General features: G+C 39.6%; 2 protein-coding genes across 11 annotated transcripts in view; one reads left to right on the top strand and one right to left on the bottom strand.

Moving 5' to 3' along the window:
- Nucleotides 1-3,252, bottom strand: part of lama2 (laminin, alpha 2) — a 251,165-nt gene extending 247,913 nt beyond the window's left edge. For 8 of the 9 annotated variants that reach the window (XM_076874014.1, XM_076874016.1, XM_004550514.4 and 5 more), the window contains exon 1: nt 2,819-3,252. In XM_076874014.1, the coding sequence (XP_076730129.1) occupies nt 2,819-2,885 (67 nt within the window). In that variant the 5' untranslated portion in view covers nt 2,886-3,252. The remainder of the gene's footprint in view (nt 1-2,818) is intronic. The other variant, XM_012919023.4, reaches the window with a different exon arrangement.
- Nucleotides 2,739-18,302, top strand: LOC101471271 (vesicular inhibitory amino acid transporter). Of its 2 annotated transcripts, none has more exons than XM_004550680.2 (9): nt 2,739-2,859; nt 4,107-4,284; nt 4,592-5,282; nt 11,142-11,278; nt 11,486-11,612; nt 12,005-12,207; nt 13,740-13,977; nt 14,241-14,403; nt 15,963-18,302. In XM_004550680.2, exons 2-9 carry the CDS (start codon nt 4,181-4,183, stop codon nt 16,280-16,282), a joined length of 1,983 nt encoding a protein of 660 aa, XP_004550737.2. In that variant the 5' UTR covers nt 2,739-2,859; nt 4,107-4,180; the 3' UTR covers nt 16,283-18,302. The 2 variants fall into 2 exon arrangements, with proteins under 2 accessions (XP_004550737.2, XP_076730136.1); XM_076874021.1 differs by lacking the exon at nt 2,739-2,859 and adding an exon at nt 3,006-3,138.
- The last annotated feature ends 650 nt before the right edge of the window (nt 18,303-18,952 follow it).

Genomic DNA, 18,952 nt, shown 5'->3' with positions numbered 1-18,952 from the left:
TTTCCTGATCAACAAAAATGATCTCAGTTCTACCCTCTCACAGGCACAAAATAAATATTGGAGAATGACAAAATCTTCTTTTCCAATCAAGCTGTTGTTGTTTAGTGGCTAATGTAGTTTGGTTTCCTTGCTGAACATTTATACTTCAACCTCATCCTCTGTCTTATATCCTCTGAACCTTCTGTCTACCTGTTTCATCAGTCCACTCTCTATCACTCTTCTAGTTCTTAACAACTCTTAAACAGATCCCCCTTCCTCTCTCTTTCAGCTTGCCTCCTCCTTCTCTTCTCTTTCTGATTATCTCCTAGTGTCTCTCTGAGCTCTGTCGCTGATGGAGAGCATGCCTGGTTGACACGCCTGGTAATGAGGCTTCTTAAGCAGATGGCCTCTTCCACCCTCTTCAGCTCACTCTTTTTCCATCTCTCGCACACAAACAATATACAGAAACACATACATCCTGATGGCAGTCCCCATCCTCTTCTCTGCGGGAGGTCCAGAGCACTCCAGGTTTACAGACTAGTTGGAGATGGTTTGAAGAGGATAAATAGAAAAAAGCATGACTGGCAATACATTTGCTTCATCTTTCGAGCAACAGTCACCATCACCTCATACTGAAAAAAACATGCACATGCAAAGAACTTCTGCACGGACTCATGTTCAAACACCTGACTGATCAGCTCCCTGCACAGGATGCAACTATTTCATCTTTTCCAATCCAGTTTTAATGCATTTTGTGGATCTGTGAGATAATTTGCTTAACAACTCTTAGAAGCACTGCTTGCATGAATATTTTGACTCTTCTTGTGCACCATGTTATGTTGGTGGTTTTGTCTCAGCTGTCAATCCCCATCTCTGCTCAAGGCTTCGTTGCTCATTTTTCATTGTTGACTGTGTCAGGGCCCTAACACACACACACACACACACACACACCACACACACACACACACACACACACACACACACACACACACATTAAATGAATTAATCTTTCATAGCCTTGCACACATACCAAGTAAAAAAGAGCAGTATTTCTTTCTCGAGTGCATTTCAGGGCACTTCTAATTAAAAATTTAATTCTTACTTCTATTAGACTATTAGATTTTTTTTCAGTTGGTGTCCACAGATGCAGATTGTTTAGTTTTTTGTTTGTTTAAAAAATGTTAGCATCAGTTTCCTATTATTTAGGACAATCTTTATATCACCAAAAATGTTCAAAAAAATTATTTTTTTAGTACTGTATTAAGAGCATTGGTTCTGCAAACACATAATGTTTTAAAAAGATTTAGAGATGATTTTTCTAACCGTAAAGTTGTAATGGTATTCAATTAATCTCTGTTATATTGGGTTTTCTGACAAAATATTAAAGTCATACTGCAAAATCAATATGTGAAATAAAAACTAGCATGGCTTTTTAGTACATTCATTCATTTTTTTGAAGGAAGTGAAAATTAGAATTAGAAAAAAGCAGGACATAAACCGCAGTCTCCTGGGTGAAAGCGCTACTAGCCTTACTTTCCAGACTTTGTCAATGTTTTCTATGAGATCCCAGTGGCTTTGACCAAACAGTACTATTTTTTGCCCCTGAAGTGTGAATAAGTAAACTAGAAACTGCTGGTTTTCCCAGGTGAGGTCAACCGGCCCTGCCTAATGCTGTAACTTGCTAAGAGCCCTTAAAGCTGGGGCTGGAGGTGAGTTACAGAATAGAAAAAAAGAAGAAAAGAATGGTAAATGGCCTGTATTTATATAGTGCTTTACTAGTCCCTAAGGACTCCAAAGCGCTTTACATATCCAGTCATCCACCCATTCACTCACACATTCACACACTGGTGATGGCAAGCTACATTGTAGCCACAGCCACCCTGGGGCGCACTGACAGAGGCGAGGCTGCCGGACACTGGCACCACCGGGCCCTCTGACCAAAGAGACATTACTTTTAATAGTGCACATATGTTACGCATTGCTACGGATGCGTAGGTCTTGTATTTGTGTGCTTAGATGTAAATGTGTCACTTTGTGCATCTACAAAGTATTGCCTATATACACATTGTCTATATTTACAGTGACAGGAGACCAAAGAAATGTGACTTTTGATTGAAAATAAATAAATAAGTTTCTGATGATGTTGCAGTAGGTGGAACATAAACTTTATGAAAGAAAAAGAAGGACTCTATACTAGGAAGGCTGTATTTTGTGAAACTCAGTGACATGGATCATCATAAACTCAGTGTATGCTGTTTTGCAGCAGTAACTGCAAAAGAGCAAGCCAAGTGACATCTGTCTAACACATAACAGTACAGCTAAGCCAGGGTCAATTATGTTTAAGGTCAAGCACTTAATTTGATTTATGTGGCTAAAAATAATACGAAATCCACCAGTAAGTCTCTGACCCATTAAACTTGTGTTTCTCTTTTTTTTTTCAATATCAGATTGAAGAGACAAAGCGGGCATAAATCCCACCATAAACATCTTTTCATCAAGTGCTAGTATTAACTTAGGGCTAAAGCAGGCGGCTGTGCTCATTGACAAACGTGTAGGCTTTGAATGATTTTCACACACTTTCCCCTCCCTTTTGTTTATTGAAAACAAAGTAAAGCTGCAGCCAGTAAAGGCAGGCTTCTTCGCAACTAAACCGATACAAAATATACTGAACTGATAGCCGGAAGTTAAAAGGTGTATCTAATTACTGACTGAGTGGTTCATTAAGGGACACGCTGAAACAGCCACAGCCGAATGAGCTCTGGGGGTTCTGTGTAAAGAACTCCAGCAGAGAGCGCCGGGTATCGGCGTATCGATTATCTATCAGTCGCTGATGACTTACCCCTCTGCTGGGCTTGGCAGTGTTGCCATAGCAACGCGGTCGTAAGTACGAGCAGAAGCAACTTCATTTTGTCCTGTCTGAGTTGCAATGGTGTAGCCTGCCGCGCGCGCGATGTGGGGTCCGCGGCGTCCTCTCGCGCGGCTCAATGTTGAGTTGAACGCCAGAAAAGTTTTAACAGAAGTTGATCCAAACTCTCTCTTCTTCTTCTTTTTCTTCTCCTCCTCCTCTTCCTCTCGTTTCTCCTCCTCTCTAAAAGTTGTGGCGGGAGCAAGGGTGGGGGAGATGGGAATGGAATATGAAACCTTCCTAGGGAGATGCAGGTGAAAAAAACAACAACACTACATCCAAATGAGCGGTCTTGTAACCAAAATGTGTTCTTCAAGACAAGAACACTCAGACAGATGCTACAAAGCCAGTGAAGTGTTACATCAGTTCTGAGAAGAGGAGAAGCAGAGGGAAAAGTTTGAAAAGTAGTGGTTCACAGACAGTACCAGAAAAGCCAGAAGTTCTGGTCCACACGTGTCCAGATGTGCTCTACTGTTCTATGGCTCCTCCTGCTGCCCCATAAAACTTACCACACTCTGGGGCAAAACAACATTAAATCACAGATAAACTGGAGAGACTTTAAATAAGGGGAAGCCATGTACTGTTATCAGTTTATTTTACAATTTTACTTATTTGTGGACAAAAAAAAGTTTTAAGTTAAAAAAAAACTGCTTGTAGTTTAAAGAATGAAGTGAGATGTGAAACAACACGAAGCTCCATCTGTTGAAACAATCAGAGACGCTGATACATACATATGGCCTGCACATTAAAGTTAAAGATGCACGATATTTGGTAACTAGAGGTGTTGGTACCTCCATATGTTGGGTAAAAAGAAGGATTAGACTAAGGCTGGAATTAAAGCAATTTTCAAATACAATGTTATAAACATAAATGATAAATTAGGATAGAATAAATTACTTTATCTTACTGCTGTTTGGCAGCAGTAAGACAAATGTAAATGTAGTGGTGTAGGGTTGTCTACGGGAATTCAGGGTGTTTCTTGTTTACTTGTTTACAATGGCCTCCACTCCCTGAGTGTACTCAGGGCCATTAGAGCTGTTTACTTCTTCCCCGCTGAAAGCACTGGCATATTATAATGTTACAGCTCATCAACCTGTCAGTCAATTCACACACCTGTGACTCTGAGTACTTACACAGATGTGCTAATTTGAGTGAATATGTTACTCCTGTATTTGTGTGTGTTTGGGTGAGAATTTTTGTTTGGGCTTGTTTATGTGTCCAGTGTGAGTTAAGCTCCCCCGGAGGCTAAGACCTCCAAAGACAGAGAGGCTTACTCTGCAGACACAAAGGCTGAAGATGGGCTCTCTTCACTGGGCTCGTGGGCCTGAGCAGCCCTGGAGTGCTGCTGGGTCTCTGTGGGGATGGGCTATGTCGAGGCTGCACCTGGACCGAACAACAAGGTTAGTGACATCATGAGATATATTTATTTATATAAATTCACTTTAAAAATGAACTATATTTTACAGTAATGTTATACATATAATAACATAACTTTCGTGAACTTTTATAGATTCATTTTCTCACAACTGATATAACTTTATTGACGGTTTGAGATTTATTTTCATACTTCTTGATATTTTTCCTATTTTGTTATCTGTCTGAATATGTGTGGAACTTCTGGAGGAGTAAAAAATTATTTAGAAGTTCTTTGTAAAATGAAAGATGGGGGAGGAATCATGAGCTCTCAAAGGAGGTTTTGATTTACAGGTTCTTTCAAGGAGATGAAGAGATGCTGGTTTTGACCCAGAGTGATGAGTTAAACCGAAGTTACTGTGAGGACAACAGATCAGCCTTTAACAACATCACAAGCAATATTAATCCACATTTTGATGACAGAATAAACAGCAGACCGTCATCAAGAGAAGACAGACGCAAAGATGAGCCCTCTATAGCAGCTCATAACGGAGCCACCAGCCCCTTAGGATGGGAAAGCCCAGCCTTTAAAGAAACCAGGGCTACTGTAATCTCCACTGGAACCAAGACCTTCACCATAACTTCCGCTGTCTCTACTGAAGAGCCCTTTTGGTTGGAAAATACCAGAAACTATGAAAAAGAAAAAAGATTATCTGAGATGCAAGGTGAAAAGATGGGAAGCGAGAATTGGGAGAATCAAGGTTCCAACCAGAACCAGGGGAACAAGAAGAAGTCCATCAGACCATCTGGGCTTCCTAGAGGGAAAGTGGTAAAATGGAGAGTTTCAGGAGATGTAGAGAAGAATCAAGAGGGGGAGAAACCCGTAGAAGGGACGTCTCAGCTCTGTACACGCCTTGAAAAACAGAGTGGAAGCATGAGTTTGGTTACTTCAGTTCAGAGCCCTGAAACCTGCACCCTGGGTCTGAACCCCTCTCCCACCATCACAGCCTGGGAGGCTGGCTGGAACATCACCAATGCTATACAGGTACACTAATACACACATGCATGGTTAAAATGCTTTCCCTAAAAGAAAATATAACAGTTCTTATGCCCTGCTTTAGAAGTTCATGATGCCATACCTCATGTAAGTGATTAAAAAAAAAGCAGTAAAGCAGCAATACAGATAATTTAGGTCGTTACAATGCAGCACATTTTTCAGACTTCCACTTTTATAACTTTCACGCACCTGTATCATGCCAATCAACCTTTCCTACAGCTACAGACACACAATCCTTGATTTGTTCCCTGCCGAATGAATGCAATAACTCAGCATGTTGCTAGTATGACTTATCCAGTTATGAAAAGACATTAGTCAAAGTTATTTAATCCAGTTATTGAGTGCTTTTACTCAATTCAGATTTTTGAGTCAGTGTTTCAGCATTTAAAGCGGCAGCATTCAAACAGGACTTTAAAGAAAGCCCTCATGTTTGTCTTCTGATAACACATCTTTTGTTAAGTGCAGCTGAAAATGCACCACATCTATTTTTCCTCTGAAAAATGACAACTCGAAATGCCAACTGTGAAGGTGTTAAGCTGCACACGTCATTCAAAAAGCATGAAGCAGCCTATTTCATTTACTCCTTTTGTGTTTTTATATTACTGAACAATGCTTTCTTTTGTCTTGCAGGCTGTTTGTCAGGCACTTGCGAGCCTTGATAATTAAATTAACTGTGGATAAAATCGTTTTTAAAAAAATGGCAGTTCACCGGTCACAGCGTGTCCTCGTGGCAGTAATGCTAATAGCTTCTCTTGCTCTAAATGCTGGGCTCTATTCAACCACTGCATTCACGTAAATGCGTGTGTGTGTGCACGTGTGTTTTAACTGAATAACTCTGGTGTAATTGAACAGTGTCACCGGAGCCATAGAGAATGCTTTATGACATTAGGGTAGGAATACTGTGTATGCATCCATACACAGTCATATGCAGGTAAATGCTGACTAATTAAGATGCAAACATGTTCCTTCGGGAGCGGAGGTACATTTGCATCAGATGCTTTTGTGTTCGATTGCTCGAAACTCTTACTGTTAACCCCGTTGTATAAGCACATAACACATATTCTAGCACATGATTTTTAGTAGAGAAGTATTTTATGTGCTTGGTTTGTTTACGGCAGTCTATATCTGAGTGCCAGATTTTTTTTAATTCCAGTTTTCCTTAGAGACTCGGTTTCTGTGCCAAGCAAGCCACAGAATCCTGGTCTCCAGTGAAAATTCAGCTTGTGATATATACTGTATTACTGATTAAAATTGCTTATTTAAAGCTATGGCTTTTTAAATGCTCCCAGCTATTTATTTTAGCTCCAAACCCCAGTGTGATCTGAATACTTTTTATGTAGCGTGTTTTTACCTCAGCACAAACACTTTCCAGGGTTGTTGGATTGGTTAATGTTTTATAGGTTGTTCATTACCTGCAGCCCTCTGTCTCAATCAGCGACCTTGACTAAATGAACTGCTCAGTAATGCTTTCACTTGAGGTTACAGACGGTCAGGTTATGGTTTAATATTCACTGGATACTAAAATATTGAACAGCGACGAACAATCACATGGCAGCGATCAAAGACAAAGGATATCTGTGGTGTGTAAAGAAATATTATGGCATTAATCACAGATCTGATGTTTGGCTAACAAATGTCTAAATAATGGGAAAAGAACAGCACTTTTATCTCCTATCAAGGCTAAAAAGAAAATATGTACTTTCCTGTGGTGGTTTATTGATGCCAATATAATTGACTGTCTGCCAGCTTAATAAAGTTTTTATTAGAAAGTAAATTTGCTGCCAAAATGCAAAAACCAGCTCCAGCTCTCAAGGCTCCTGACATGGGAATAATGAAACTCAGTTTGATTTCCAATCTGATTGTTAATGAGGCAGCTCCAGTTTGTGTGTCTTTGTTTCAAATTAGAGATATGGGCCTTATGTTATTGAGAATAAGAATGGCTGCGACTGACACGCTTTCTGTTTACAAGTGATATTTTACTTTAAGCCACACTGAAAAATTTAAGTCGTCGTGATTTTCTGATCTAAACAGAAGCCAGAGGGGAATAAATGTACTCGTTCTGTTTTGGAAAGATGGTTGAGAAAAGGAGGATCTGTTCCTTTATTCTTTTGCTTTGCTTAGATTAAAAACTTATTGGGATGCTACAAACTGAATGTCTGTTTTTCATTCGCCCCGTTTAAAAAAATGCTCTTAATGAACTAATTGCATCAGATTTTTACATTTCAAGTTTTAAACGATCAGTGAAATGATAAATCAAAAATAACGACTATAGCTGATTGTTTACCGATGAATAGGCTAATCGTATGCAGACACTCTATAAACTTCTGTCTACAACATGACAACGAACTCACTGAGCAACACTACACGCTCATGTGACTTTTCAGTTACAATATAGATACTCTATAAATCAAATATGTTTTTCAGTCTAGATATATCGTGATTTACTCTAAAAAGAACCATAACTGAAAAATATGAACATCAAGCCATCTTAAACAAGTGAACTTACCAACTCGTAAGTCTTTGCTAAAGAAATATATGATAATATAATAATACATATATTCACCAGTCACTTTATTAGGTACACCTTTCTAGTACTAGATTTGACCCCCTTTTGTCTTCAGCTGCTGGAAATGCTCCTCAGGCATTTTAGTTCATTAGTCAATACTGACATGATAGCATCACGCAGTTGCGGCATATTTGTCAGCTGCACATCCATGTCAATCTCGCACTCCACCACATCCCTGAGGTGCTCTGTTGGATTAAGATATGGTGACTGTGGGGGCTATTTTAGTACAGTGAGCTTATTGTCATGCTGAGAAAAAACCTGAAACATCACTTTGAGATGATTTGAGCTTTGTAACATGATGCGTTATCCTGCTGTAAGCAGCCATCATGCTTTGCATAGTGAGATGGACATAGTCAGCAATGACACTCAGGTAGTCTATAGTATTTAAACTACTAAAGGGCCTAAGAGTGCCAAGAAAGTACTACCTACGTGGGGCGATCGTGGCTCAAGAGTTGGGAGTTCGCCTCGTAATCGGAAGGTTGCCGGTTCGAGCCCCGGCTTGGACAGTCTCGGTCGTTGTGTCCTTGGGCAAGACACTTCACCCGTTGCCTACTGGTGGTGGTCAGAGGGCCCGGTGGCGCCAGTGTCCGGCAGCCTCGCCTCTGTCAGTGCGCCCCAGGGTGGCTGTGGCTACAATGTAGCTTGCCATCACCAGTGTGTGATTGGGTGGATGACTGGATATGTAAAGCGCTTTGGGGTTCTTAGGGACTAGTAAAGCGCTATATAAATACAGGCCATTTACCATTACACCATTAAAATACAACCACCCATGTTATTTGTACCAAATTCTAATTATATTCAATGTATTCAATTCTATATATACCAATGACACAACAGAAATTGTGACTCATTAGACCAATGACCAATTTTGTAGCCCCATGTGAATTTTAGACTCAGTTTAATCTTCTCAACCAACAGGATTTGCACATGGTGTGGTCTTCCGCTGCCGTAGCCTGCCCGCTTGAAGGTTCGATGTATTGTGGATTCAGAGACACTCTTCTGCATACGTTGGTTGCAACAAATGAATTACAAATTGCTGTTGCTTTCTTGTCAGCTCAAACCAGATGGGCCATACTCAGACACCAACAACCATCTGACATTACATATCACTTCAAATCACCTTTCTTGCTTATTTAAAGGCTTGATTTAAACGTCCACAGATAATCTTGACAACTTCTTCATGCCTAAATCCATCGAGTTGCATATGCCGTGTCATTAGATTCAATGAGCATCTCCCTGTTCCTAATAAAGTGAAAAGAGAAAAACAGCAAATGCATGAATTAGGCACATCCATTTGTTGTTTTATTGATTTTTCTAATGCAGGTTTGATTGAACTTGAGAACAGTTCTTTGTTCCTGGTTTTAAAAAAAGTCACTTTCAGTTATTTAAATGTCAAACCTGCCTGTTTCAGCATCATCTAATCCCCCCATGGCAGAAAATAAGATATTTCTCTGTCACTTTTTGCCAACTAGGCATGTCCATGCATAAAATACTGGCCATGACCTGAGGGGCAGGAGCTGAAATCTAACTCAGAAGTCCAGGCATGGTGCAGTGAATGTGCAATAAACTTTATTCTATTAGCATGTAATGCCAAAGAACTCTCACTGTTTTGCCAATGCTTCCTGTGTAAGATATGAAAGAGTATAAAGGTAGTATTGGGTAAATAGAAGATACTAGAGTTGTCATATTGTGGCAGAATAAAAGGGGGTAGGGGTAAAACTTCTTCTACAGCTTCTCTCGAGCCAATCAGGGATTTGTTTCTTCCTTTATTGTACCCCTTTGTGATTGGAAGCTGCTTTTGGTTGTACTCAGAGTAACCAATTAGGAATTAGCTGGCAAAAACACAGAGAAACAGAAGTGCAGTGAGAGCGGCGGGGAGATGAAATCAAATACTTGAGCGTCAGATTCCTCTCAAACTGCTTTCATCCCCAGCAGCTCCATTTGAACATCAAAGCTCTATCAGCATATGCCTAACAGTCACCAGTTACAAAATAGCAACTTGAAAGAGAGAGAATGTGTCTCTGTCTGTTTATGCATCCACAGTGTGTGCTTATGTCTGCTCTGTGATGTGCTTCCACAACTCTTTCAGTGAGTCTGCATATCTCCGTGTTCCAACATTCAAAACACAGCAACTCCATCAAAGTAGCTTGTTGTCTCCTCTGATCTTCCATCATCCAACCTCATGCTCTCTGGCGCTGAGGCTGCACCTCTCCTTCCAACCTTCTCTCCTGTCTGTGTCCTTCTCCTTCTCCTCCTCCCTAGTCTCCCTGTTTTTTCTTTTCTTTTCCTCACCTCCCACTTTCACCTCCATTCCCTCTCCTCCATCTTCCCTCTCTGGCAGTGACTTACATTTTCCCTTGGTGATGGGCCAAAGCTCGACTCTACTCTTCCTTCTGCTCCTGCTGGTCTCCTGCATCCTCAGACTCTCCAGGCATCCAGCCAAAACTCTTCTCTCGCCTCCTCATCATCCAACCATGAAGAGTCCTTTCATCTCTTTGCTCTCGCTCTTCTCCTCAGCCATCCTTTGCTCTTCAGTTTCCACTTTAGGTTGTGAATTTTCACATTAAAAAATATATATTTTAACGTATGTATGCACGATCCTAATCTAACTTTGACTAAGATTTCTTGTCTTTGGGGTCTCATGATGATGATTATTGCATGAATTTCAGTAATGCTGATATATTCTTTATAATAATATCAAACCTTTCAATTACATTTTTTAATGGAATTTTATTTTTATGGTACCATCTCATGAGAACAGTCATCTCAAGGTGGATTATTTTCTAAGATAATGATATTCCCCCACCTTCTTTCTGTCTATAATTTAGCTTTGTGTGCACACAAAGAAGAAATTACCCTCTGGGTTGTAGTGTACTTTATCGATCTAGGTTGTTTATTTCTGAATTATCTAGCTTGGTAGAATTCACATGTATTAAAAAAAACCTCCTGATGTGAGCGGTTTCATTTAAGATGATCTTTAAAATGTGCAAATTTGATTTTGGCCTGAACTTTCACTGAAAATGTGCATCTGTGATGTGTGACTATGCACAATTTATACACTGAAAAACAGAAACAAAACCCACCATCAAAGTTTGTTTTATTTTGAGTAAATTTCTCCCTTCAAAGATGAAGTAACGACATGCAGATTAAGCCAGAAATTTCACCCTTACGTGATCTTACATGAACATCTAAGCTGTTTTTGATTCGTCTGTCATTTCGAGCTTTTCTTAGCCTACTCGTAAACCTACATTTTTTTAAATGCACTTTTTCTTTTCTCAAAGGGTATCTTTGTGCTGGGTTTGCCCTTCGCCCTGGTGCAGTCAGGTTATGTGGGTCTGGTCCTGTTGGTTCTTTCAGCGTGGGTCTGTAACCACACAGGAAGAACCCTGGTGTCCTGTTTATATGAAGAAGAAATGAGGTAGAGTTTCTTTCACATTGTTATCAATATCAATATGACAGTGCCTGTTGTTAGCCCATTACTAAAAGTAACCTTAAGTGTCTCGTTTTATGAGATACTTAAGGGAACTGTTACATTTACCAAATACACAAGCATTTTAACAAAGTAATGAGGCCATTACTAGTTCTGTTAAATAGTTGTTTTTGGTATATTTTTGGTATATTTCAGTGGTGGGTCTGGGTCAGTTTCAAAGGTCCGGGTCCGAACCAGCTATCAGGACATTATGGAGGCCTGCTGCAAAGGACTGTGGCCGAATTGGTCTGGAGTTGGAGGTCTGATGGTAAATGTAGCTCAGGTAACACGCCTTCAACTGTAACACAGTCCTTTATTTTCCTTTTTTTTCTTTTTGTTCTGCAATATAACGTATGAACTCGAAACTTTTCTTTAAAGCAGATGAAACAATCAAACAATCTTCTAAGTTTGTGGCAGAGTCTTAAAATATTGTCACTTTTGAGAGAATTCAAAAAGAATCTTTATTCAAACTGAGTTGCACTAGAAGATAGTGAAATTACATCATTCTACACTGAAAAAAACCTGAAACTACTTAACTTTTAGATAACTCAAAATCTAACAATATTTAAGATGCACTAATATTATATGTGTATCCAGAAAAAGGCCATTTATTTACTTTCTTACAATATACAGTAAATATATGAAGTAAAAATATACGTCTGTGCTGTCTTTCAGGTCATTGAACTTTTGATGACCTGTACCCTCTATCTACTCGTCTCTACAAGCCTGTTGTTTGACAGTTTGTCCTGGGTGGCTGTTCCTCGATCAGTGTGTTCACTCGTGTCTCTGGTGTTTCTTCTGCCCTGTCTGCTTCTGACTGATCTCAGACCAGTTTCCACTCTCAGCCTCCTCTGTTCCCTGGCTCACATACTTATCAGGTGACAGAATAAAAGAAGCAACTCATTTGTCCCAACACTCCAGCAAATTTGTACTGGCTGACCTGATCGCCTTAAAAACTCACCAATCATTTTAATCAAGAGAGGAAGGCGCGCTGTCTAAATTGCTCTCTCATTCTCGCTCGTGTGATCGCGGTGCAGCTGCTGCTGTTTAAGTCGTCTGCTCTCACCTGCTACACGCCGCTGTTCCTGCTTGTTTGATTTATTTCTAACACCAGGTGTCTTGCATGAGAAAAGAAGCACGGAGTTGCGTCTATGAGCTGCCAGGGTTCTTACAGCTGTCTGATCTTTTAAAGCACACACTTTGACTTTCAGTTCATGAAAAACAGAAATTGTAAAGCCTGGGTTTTCACTCCACTCTTTGGCAGTGCTGGTTAGATTAATTCATCATGTAATTAAAACCATGTAATCATAAAGTGCTTTGGTGTAACTGGTTGAATATCAACATCAATATATCCATTTTTTTTTATTAGGTAGACTGGATGAATAAGATATGATGACATCAGTTAGTATGACTCATTTGTATCAAACTACAGTACAGTGTGTTGAATTCAGAGTTTAGTGATTTATGGTAAATCTGTAAATTAAACTATTCTCATACTATTACATGTACTTTCTTAAAATTAATGCATTTCTAAAGTGTCATCCGGTACAATTATTAGTGTTTTTTTCATTTGTGTAGTGGGCTAAAATAGTTTAAGATGTTGCTGATAGACTTTGATTAAACTGTCTCCTTCAGAGAGTTTAATTTATTACCCCGTGTCACGGTTCTGGGTCCGTTGGACCCAGTATTTTGAGTTCATTATGTTTTGGTACTTTTGCATCATGGATTTTCCTTTATGTTTCTCTGGTACTTGGTGTTTCAGTTATCTTGGTGTTTTTCTATATTATGATTTATGATCTGATACTGTTGTGATTATGATTATCATTTAGTAGCCTTTGGTCAGTGTCAAGTCTGTCTCTGTCTAGTCTGTGTCTTAGTAAAGTGTGTTTTGTTTCCTGTTTTACTTTGAAGGTTCTTGTTCCTGTCTGATGTTAGTATGTGCAGCTTTGTTCCCCCTGTCTCGTTAGCCCTGATCTCTCCCAGCTGTGTCTCCCTCCTGTTGCCGATTCCCCCGTTACTACCCTGTGTATATAAGCCCTGTGTTTTCCCATGCTTGGTGTCGCGTCGTACCATCAGATTGTGCCTGTGTGTCCTTGGTCTCAGTGTTCCATCATCACTTCATGTTTGTTTTCCTGCCAGCAATAAAGCTGAGGTTTTTGAGTTTCAATTCTGTGTTCGAGTCCTGCATTTGGATCCTCATCTCTGCCTACCCGCACACAGAGCCCTGACACCCCGTTAATAATTTCTGCCTTTATTTGTTGTGTTTTTCTTTTCTGCAGTTCATCACTTTGTTCTTCCTCTCGGCGTAATTAGGATTTTTACGCCCCACTTTGTTGTGTGTGTTTATCACTGTGCTGATAAATTTTTAATTAATCAGTTCTCATTAGCTTTTATTTTGTCTCACTCACAGCCTATTGGTCATGCTGTACTGTTTGAGTTGCGCCAGCAGCTGGTCTTGGTCCTCTCTGTCTCTCTCTGTGGATCCAGAGGACTTCCTCGTTTCCGTCGGTGTCATCATCTTCTCCTATACCTCGCAGATCTTCCTCCCTCCTCTAGAGGGTAGTATGGAAGACAGGGGACAGTTTAATGTCATGCTGGGGTGGACCCATGGAGCAGCTTGCATCATGAAAACTATGTTTTCCCTAATGGTTAGTGACAACTTGGAAAACATATGATTGCACAGGCTAACAAGCTTCAGTTAAATGATGGTCAAAAGCGGGTTTTTAAGTTTGTAACATTAGCATGTGAGTTTGCAGTAGCACTTCCCTTGCTTAAAGCTTTTCATTCTTATTATTTTGCTGTTAATACACATGCACGTTTAAACAGAGCAGAAATTGTATCTCGCAATTAAGGTTTGATATAACTGATAAGTTGACAAACAGACTGGCTGATTGTTTTCTTCCTCCATTAGGCGGTGTTAACCTGGGGACCAGAAACCAGTGAGGTCATCACAGACAATCTACCCTCTGACCTACGACCTCTAGTCAATTTGTGCCTGCTGGCTAAAGCCCAACTGTCCTACCCTCTGCCATTCTATGCTGCTGCTGAAATACTGCAAACATGTGTGCTCAGAGGTAAAACCAAAAGAAAACCCAAACATAACCCCTAGTGCTGTCTCAGTACATACTAAAACTAACAGTGGGTCACTGAAATTAAAAAGATGTTCAAATGTTCATAAGCTACTGCGATTAAAGGCAGTAGTGCTCTGGTAGTCTGCAGGTGGCACACTGGGCTTTGCAGACCCACGTTTACATGTTGTGGATGTCTGTTTGTCACCAGGAGTTAGTGTCAAATATATGTGGGGGTGTTGGTCCTTAGGTTTAGCCTAGTTTAGCCTTTTTTAATTTAAAAAAAGCATGCTTGGGAGCTAACAAGGAACCATAAATCCACTGTAAAGTCTGCAGAGCATGCAGGTCACATGTTGCTTTATCAAGCTGTGATTTCTTCCAGATATTTTGGCCCATAAAAGACAAGCTCAAACTTAACGCTTACCCTTTCAAATGCCAGTAAATACAGATCAGTCGTATTTCACCTCATGCTGTGAGGTTACTCTTGAACGAAAGACTACATTAGCCCAGATGTCAAAAATAGCAACCTGTTTCTATAAACCCTTTAAACCAAGTCTGCCTAAGACAATTTATGAGCACCCAGCTGAGATGGCTTTTTAGCCACCCATGCCTGTAGTTGGTGTCCACCTTGCTTCCCACATGGGGCCATTTAACAGAGGCCATTTTCGTATGATAATAGCGGGTTAAATGTGGATTTAATTAATAACAGCCTGTTCTGTTTGGAGTGTCAAAGCCATTCCAGTGAGCTAGCATGCACAAAACCAGAACACTGGATTGTCTCAATGAAACAGTACTACACAGTGCTGCTGTTAGTAAATACACCTTTGTTTACCCTGTAATGGCACTTCAAAATGCCTACTGTCAAAAGAGTCTATAACAAGTAAAACTATGATTCCCAAGAAGGCAGTTTTGGTAAATCAATGTGACAGCCTTTTAGGAAATAGAAGCAGTTACAGTGACTAAACAGTGTCAGCAGATGTATTTAAAGGCTTAGTGCATTTTGATGCTGTGAGAAATATGATCAGACAGTGAATAGCTAAAAATACTTCCAATACGTTCAGCCACGATTGAACACATGACTAACAGAGAGTGTTTCACTAATGATATTAGTGTAACCATTTGAAGTAAGAAAAAAATTACAGTAAGTCAAATTTAATAAGGAAAACCCTACAAATTAGGCTAAAAGTAACCTACAACACGTGCCAACTTTCAACATACTGGTGATGGGTCACCATAGCTAAACCTTTCATAGTTGACTGTCAACAGTTATGTAGTCATCACACTACTCAATGATGATTTAATGATGCATGGCTAACAGTTTCCAGTCATTTAGTAATTAAAGTCACCACGCAGGTGCAGGTGGAAAACAATGAGTCAGAGTAGGATGTTTCGCAACCCCAACTGTAATCCAACCAAATCTAATGGCTGTGGTTGAGTAACACCCACTTATTCAGTGATCCATAAATTGAAAGACCAAACAACAAAAGCTTCTTTGATAGTGAATATAAACCAGTTACCAGTTACCACTGTATATCTTTTCAACTTCTCTGGTTTAATCCCTTCAGATGCTGCCATGTCGTCTTACTCCAAACACCGAGGTCAAGCTGTATCTCGTCCTGCACTTGTGGTCCGCGGCGCCTTGTTGATGACATCATACTTGCTGGCTTTGCTGGTGCCCAGGTTCTCCCTGTTGATGGGTCTGACAGGAAGCGTGACCGGGGCGGCAATGACACTCATACTGCCGTGCTTATTTCACCTTAGACTGCAGTGGAGCCGCCTTACTGTGAAGGCCCGACTGATAGATGTGGGTATTCTGAGTCTGGGGGTCATCTGTAGTGTGTCTGGTGTGATTTGTTCAGTGAAAAGGCTACTGGAAGGCCTATAGGAGGTGAAGATGGATAAAGGCAAAAATTTGCTAATAGCTTAAGTCAGTCACGTTAAAGAACAGCTGCGAGTTCTTCTTTGTATTTATTCCTGGATTAAAATAATGTATGAGCAGATATTTTCCCTTCTGTACTTGTCAAACATAGTTTACAGTACAAATAAAAATAGGCACGCTGTTTTTCATTTTCTGTTAGTCTTAAAAGGCTTGTAAGGTATATTAGGATCCAATAAACGTACAAATTGTACTTTTTTTTCTTTTTCTCTTTATTTGTTTGTTCTGAAAACTGTCAATGAAGAATAATGTACAAAGGTCTAGAGCAGAGGTGTCCAACTCCAGGCCTCAAGGGCCGGTGTCCTGCAGGTTTTAGATGCGTCCTTGATGCAACACAGCTGATTTAACTGGCTAAATTACCTCTTCAACATGTCTTGAAGTTCTGGAGGCCTGGATTAACTAATCATTTGATTCAGGTGTGTTGACCTAGGTTGACGTCTAAAACCTACAGGACACCCCTCGTCTTGAGCCACCCCTCATTTCTTTATATTTTGCTTGGAAAACAGGAAATAGTTGCAGCGATTTTCTGAAGCACATGCAAGCATGCATGAAAATACAGTATATGAGGTGAAAACAGAGTCTTAACATTTCAAATGAGCTTGAGAGTCAAGATTTGGTATGACCACCGTTACATCTTTCTTGTAACTTTGTAAGTAAGTCTCCAGGAGTAAGTCTTAGCTCTCCAGGCTTCTTCGTCGTCTGTCAGGCACATGCTGCTTCAATAATGTTGAGGTCCGAGTTCTGGGGATTGCAATCCAAGACTGATAGTGTTTCACTGTGTGTTTTTTATCCAGGTATGCTTTTATGCATCGGTAGTCTGCTTGAGATCATTGTCATGTTAAAAATGAAGAGATTGACATTCAGATGTTGTTGTTTTTTAAATGGCACTGCATGGTGGTTAAAAATTTGATGGTACTTTACAATGTTCACAATTGCATCACTTTTGCAAACATTCCAACATCACTGAAATGCACCTTTCTCCTCCATTTTTTTTTATATACTGCCAATATTTCAAATCAAATATTCCAAGTTTGGACTCATTACTCCATAAGACCTGCTTCCACTGATTTTCAGTCCACTTCTTGTGTCATTTGGTTTGTTCCCTGTTTGGTCCGTGTTTCAGTTCCTTAAGTGTGACTTCTTGAGAGCAGCACTTCTACTTAAATCACCTCTGATGAGACTTTGGAGAACAGTAGACTCATACTGAGATTTTTTTTCCTGTTTCTTAAATACATGACTTTGAGATACAGTCCATCTTTTATCCTACACTTTTTTGACAGACACATAACAGTGCTAAATTGTGTGAGTGCTAAATATTTGGCTAATAGATCTTTGGGAATGAAAATTCTCAGTGAACATTTTTTAATATTTTGTTTTCTTTTTTTATTGCACTGTCAAACCGTTTTATCTTTGCAGTTTTGCAACAGCGAGTCATTAACAGTGCCTAAAGATGCCATTTAAAATCAGTTCTTTGCAAAGTTGTCTGAGTTAGCTACTTTCAAAGGTCAGTTTTAAAAACAAATAAATCATTAAAATCTTCTGAAAATGTTCAGGTAAAAGGACTGGAATGAATGAAAATGAGTGAAAAAGTGACCAAAGAAAAAGCCTGGAGAACTATTGCTCAAAACCACGTAAAAATTAAAGAAAGTCTGGCTCACTGGAGGCAAAACATAAAGAAATGAGGGGTTATTCAAGACATTTGCAGTGTTCATACATTTTGAATTGTTACTCTGAGCATTGATGTAAAGTTAAGAAGACCAAGTCCAGTTGATTCTGGACAAAACTGATATTGTGACCTTTCTGTTGTTAGATCTGCTAGATTATAATCTGCATGTAGGTGAAAAAATATAGAAGTGTAAATGCATTTCATAAAAGAAGATAATTCAAAAATGATCTTGAAACCTCTTTTATAGATGATCTAAATCAGTGTATGTGCATGCTGTGATCTTCAGTGTTGAATGTGTGTGAATAAAATTCATTTCCACCACAGAAGAGTTGAATTATTCCATAAAAGCAAATATTCACTATTGGAAGAAAACTACTGCTACATTTATGAGCAACAAGCTTCCTCCTCCATATCGCATATTCTGATACTTTTAATAGAGAGCATTTTGTGGCAACAGGCAGACTCAAATCCCACAGTTCCAAGGGTAAATGTGAATGCTGAGACTGAATCAAGAACATGAAGTGAAAATCAGCAAGTCAGCTCTGTGTTTCTCATGGCTTCTGATGGAGTCATTGCTCACAAATGGCCGTGGCTGTGACATTTTATCGACTACAGCAACAAACCTTTAAAATATCATTCCCCACACAGACTTGTTACGGGAAGACGTAACGAGAAAGAGACTTAGGCTTGACCTTGACATCACAGACAAATTCTTTTCCTTAAACAAGAAATCGTCACAGAGTGGGTAATATCAAACATGGTTAAGGGTTTCTTTAAGAGATGGCAAAAAGAGTGTAACATATGTTGTAATTTAAACTTAAAGATATACCCTTTAACTGTACATTATTATTGTAAAACACAATTGTTAGATATAAAAATGTATGCACCTTATCGTTGTTGTGAAACTAATCAGTCTCTGGGGGGAGTAAATATGAAAAATTATTGCTTATCTA

This window comes from Maylandia zebra, linkage group LG15 (assembly GCF_041146795.1).
Source record: "Maylandia zebra isolate NMK-2024a linkage group LG15, Mzebra_GT3a, whole genome shotgun sequence".
Lineage (NCBI taxonomy): Eukaryota > Metazoa > Chordata > Actinopteri > Cichliformes > Cichlidae > Maylandia > Maylandia zebra.
This window is presented reverse-complemented; position numbering and strand designations above follow the sequence as displayed.

Bases quoted from the DNA above. Each gene is read 5' to 3' on its own strand.
- LOC101471271 (XM_004550680.2), top strand. From the start codon at position 4,181: ATGGGCTCTCTTCACTGGGCTCGTGGGCCTGAGCAGCCCTGGAGTGCT. The intron at 5,283-11,141 runs GTACACTAATAC...CTTTTCTCAAAG, and splicing joins ACATCACCAATGCTATACAG to GGTATCTTTGTGCTGGGTTT. The intron at 11,613-12,004 runs GTAACACGCCTT...GCTGTCTTTCAG, and splicing joins TGATGGTAAATGTAGCTCAG to GTCATTGAACTTTTGATGAC.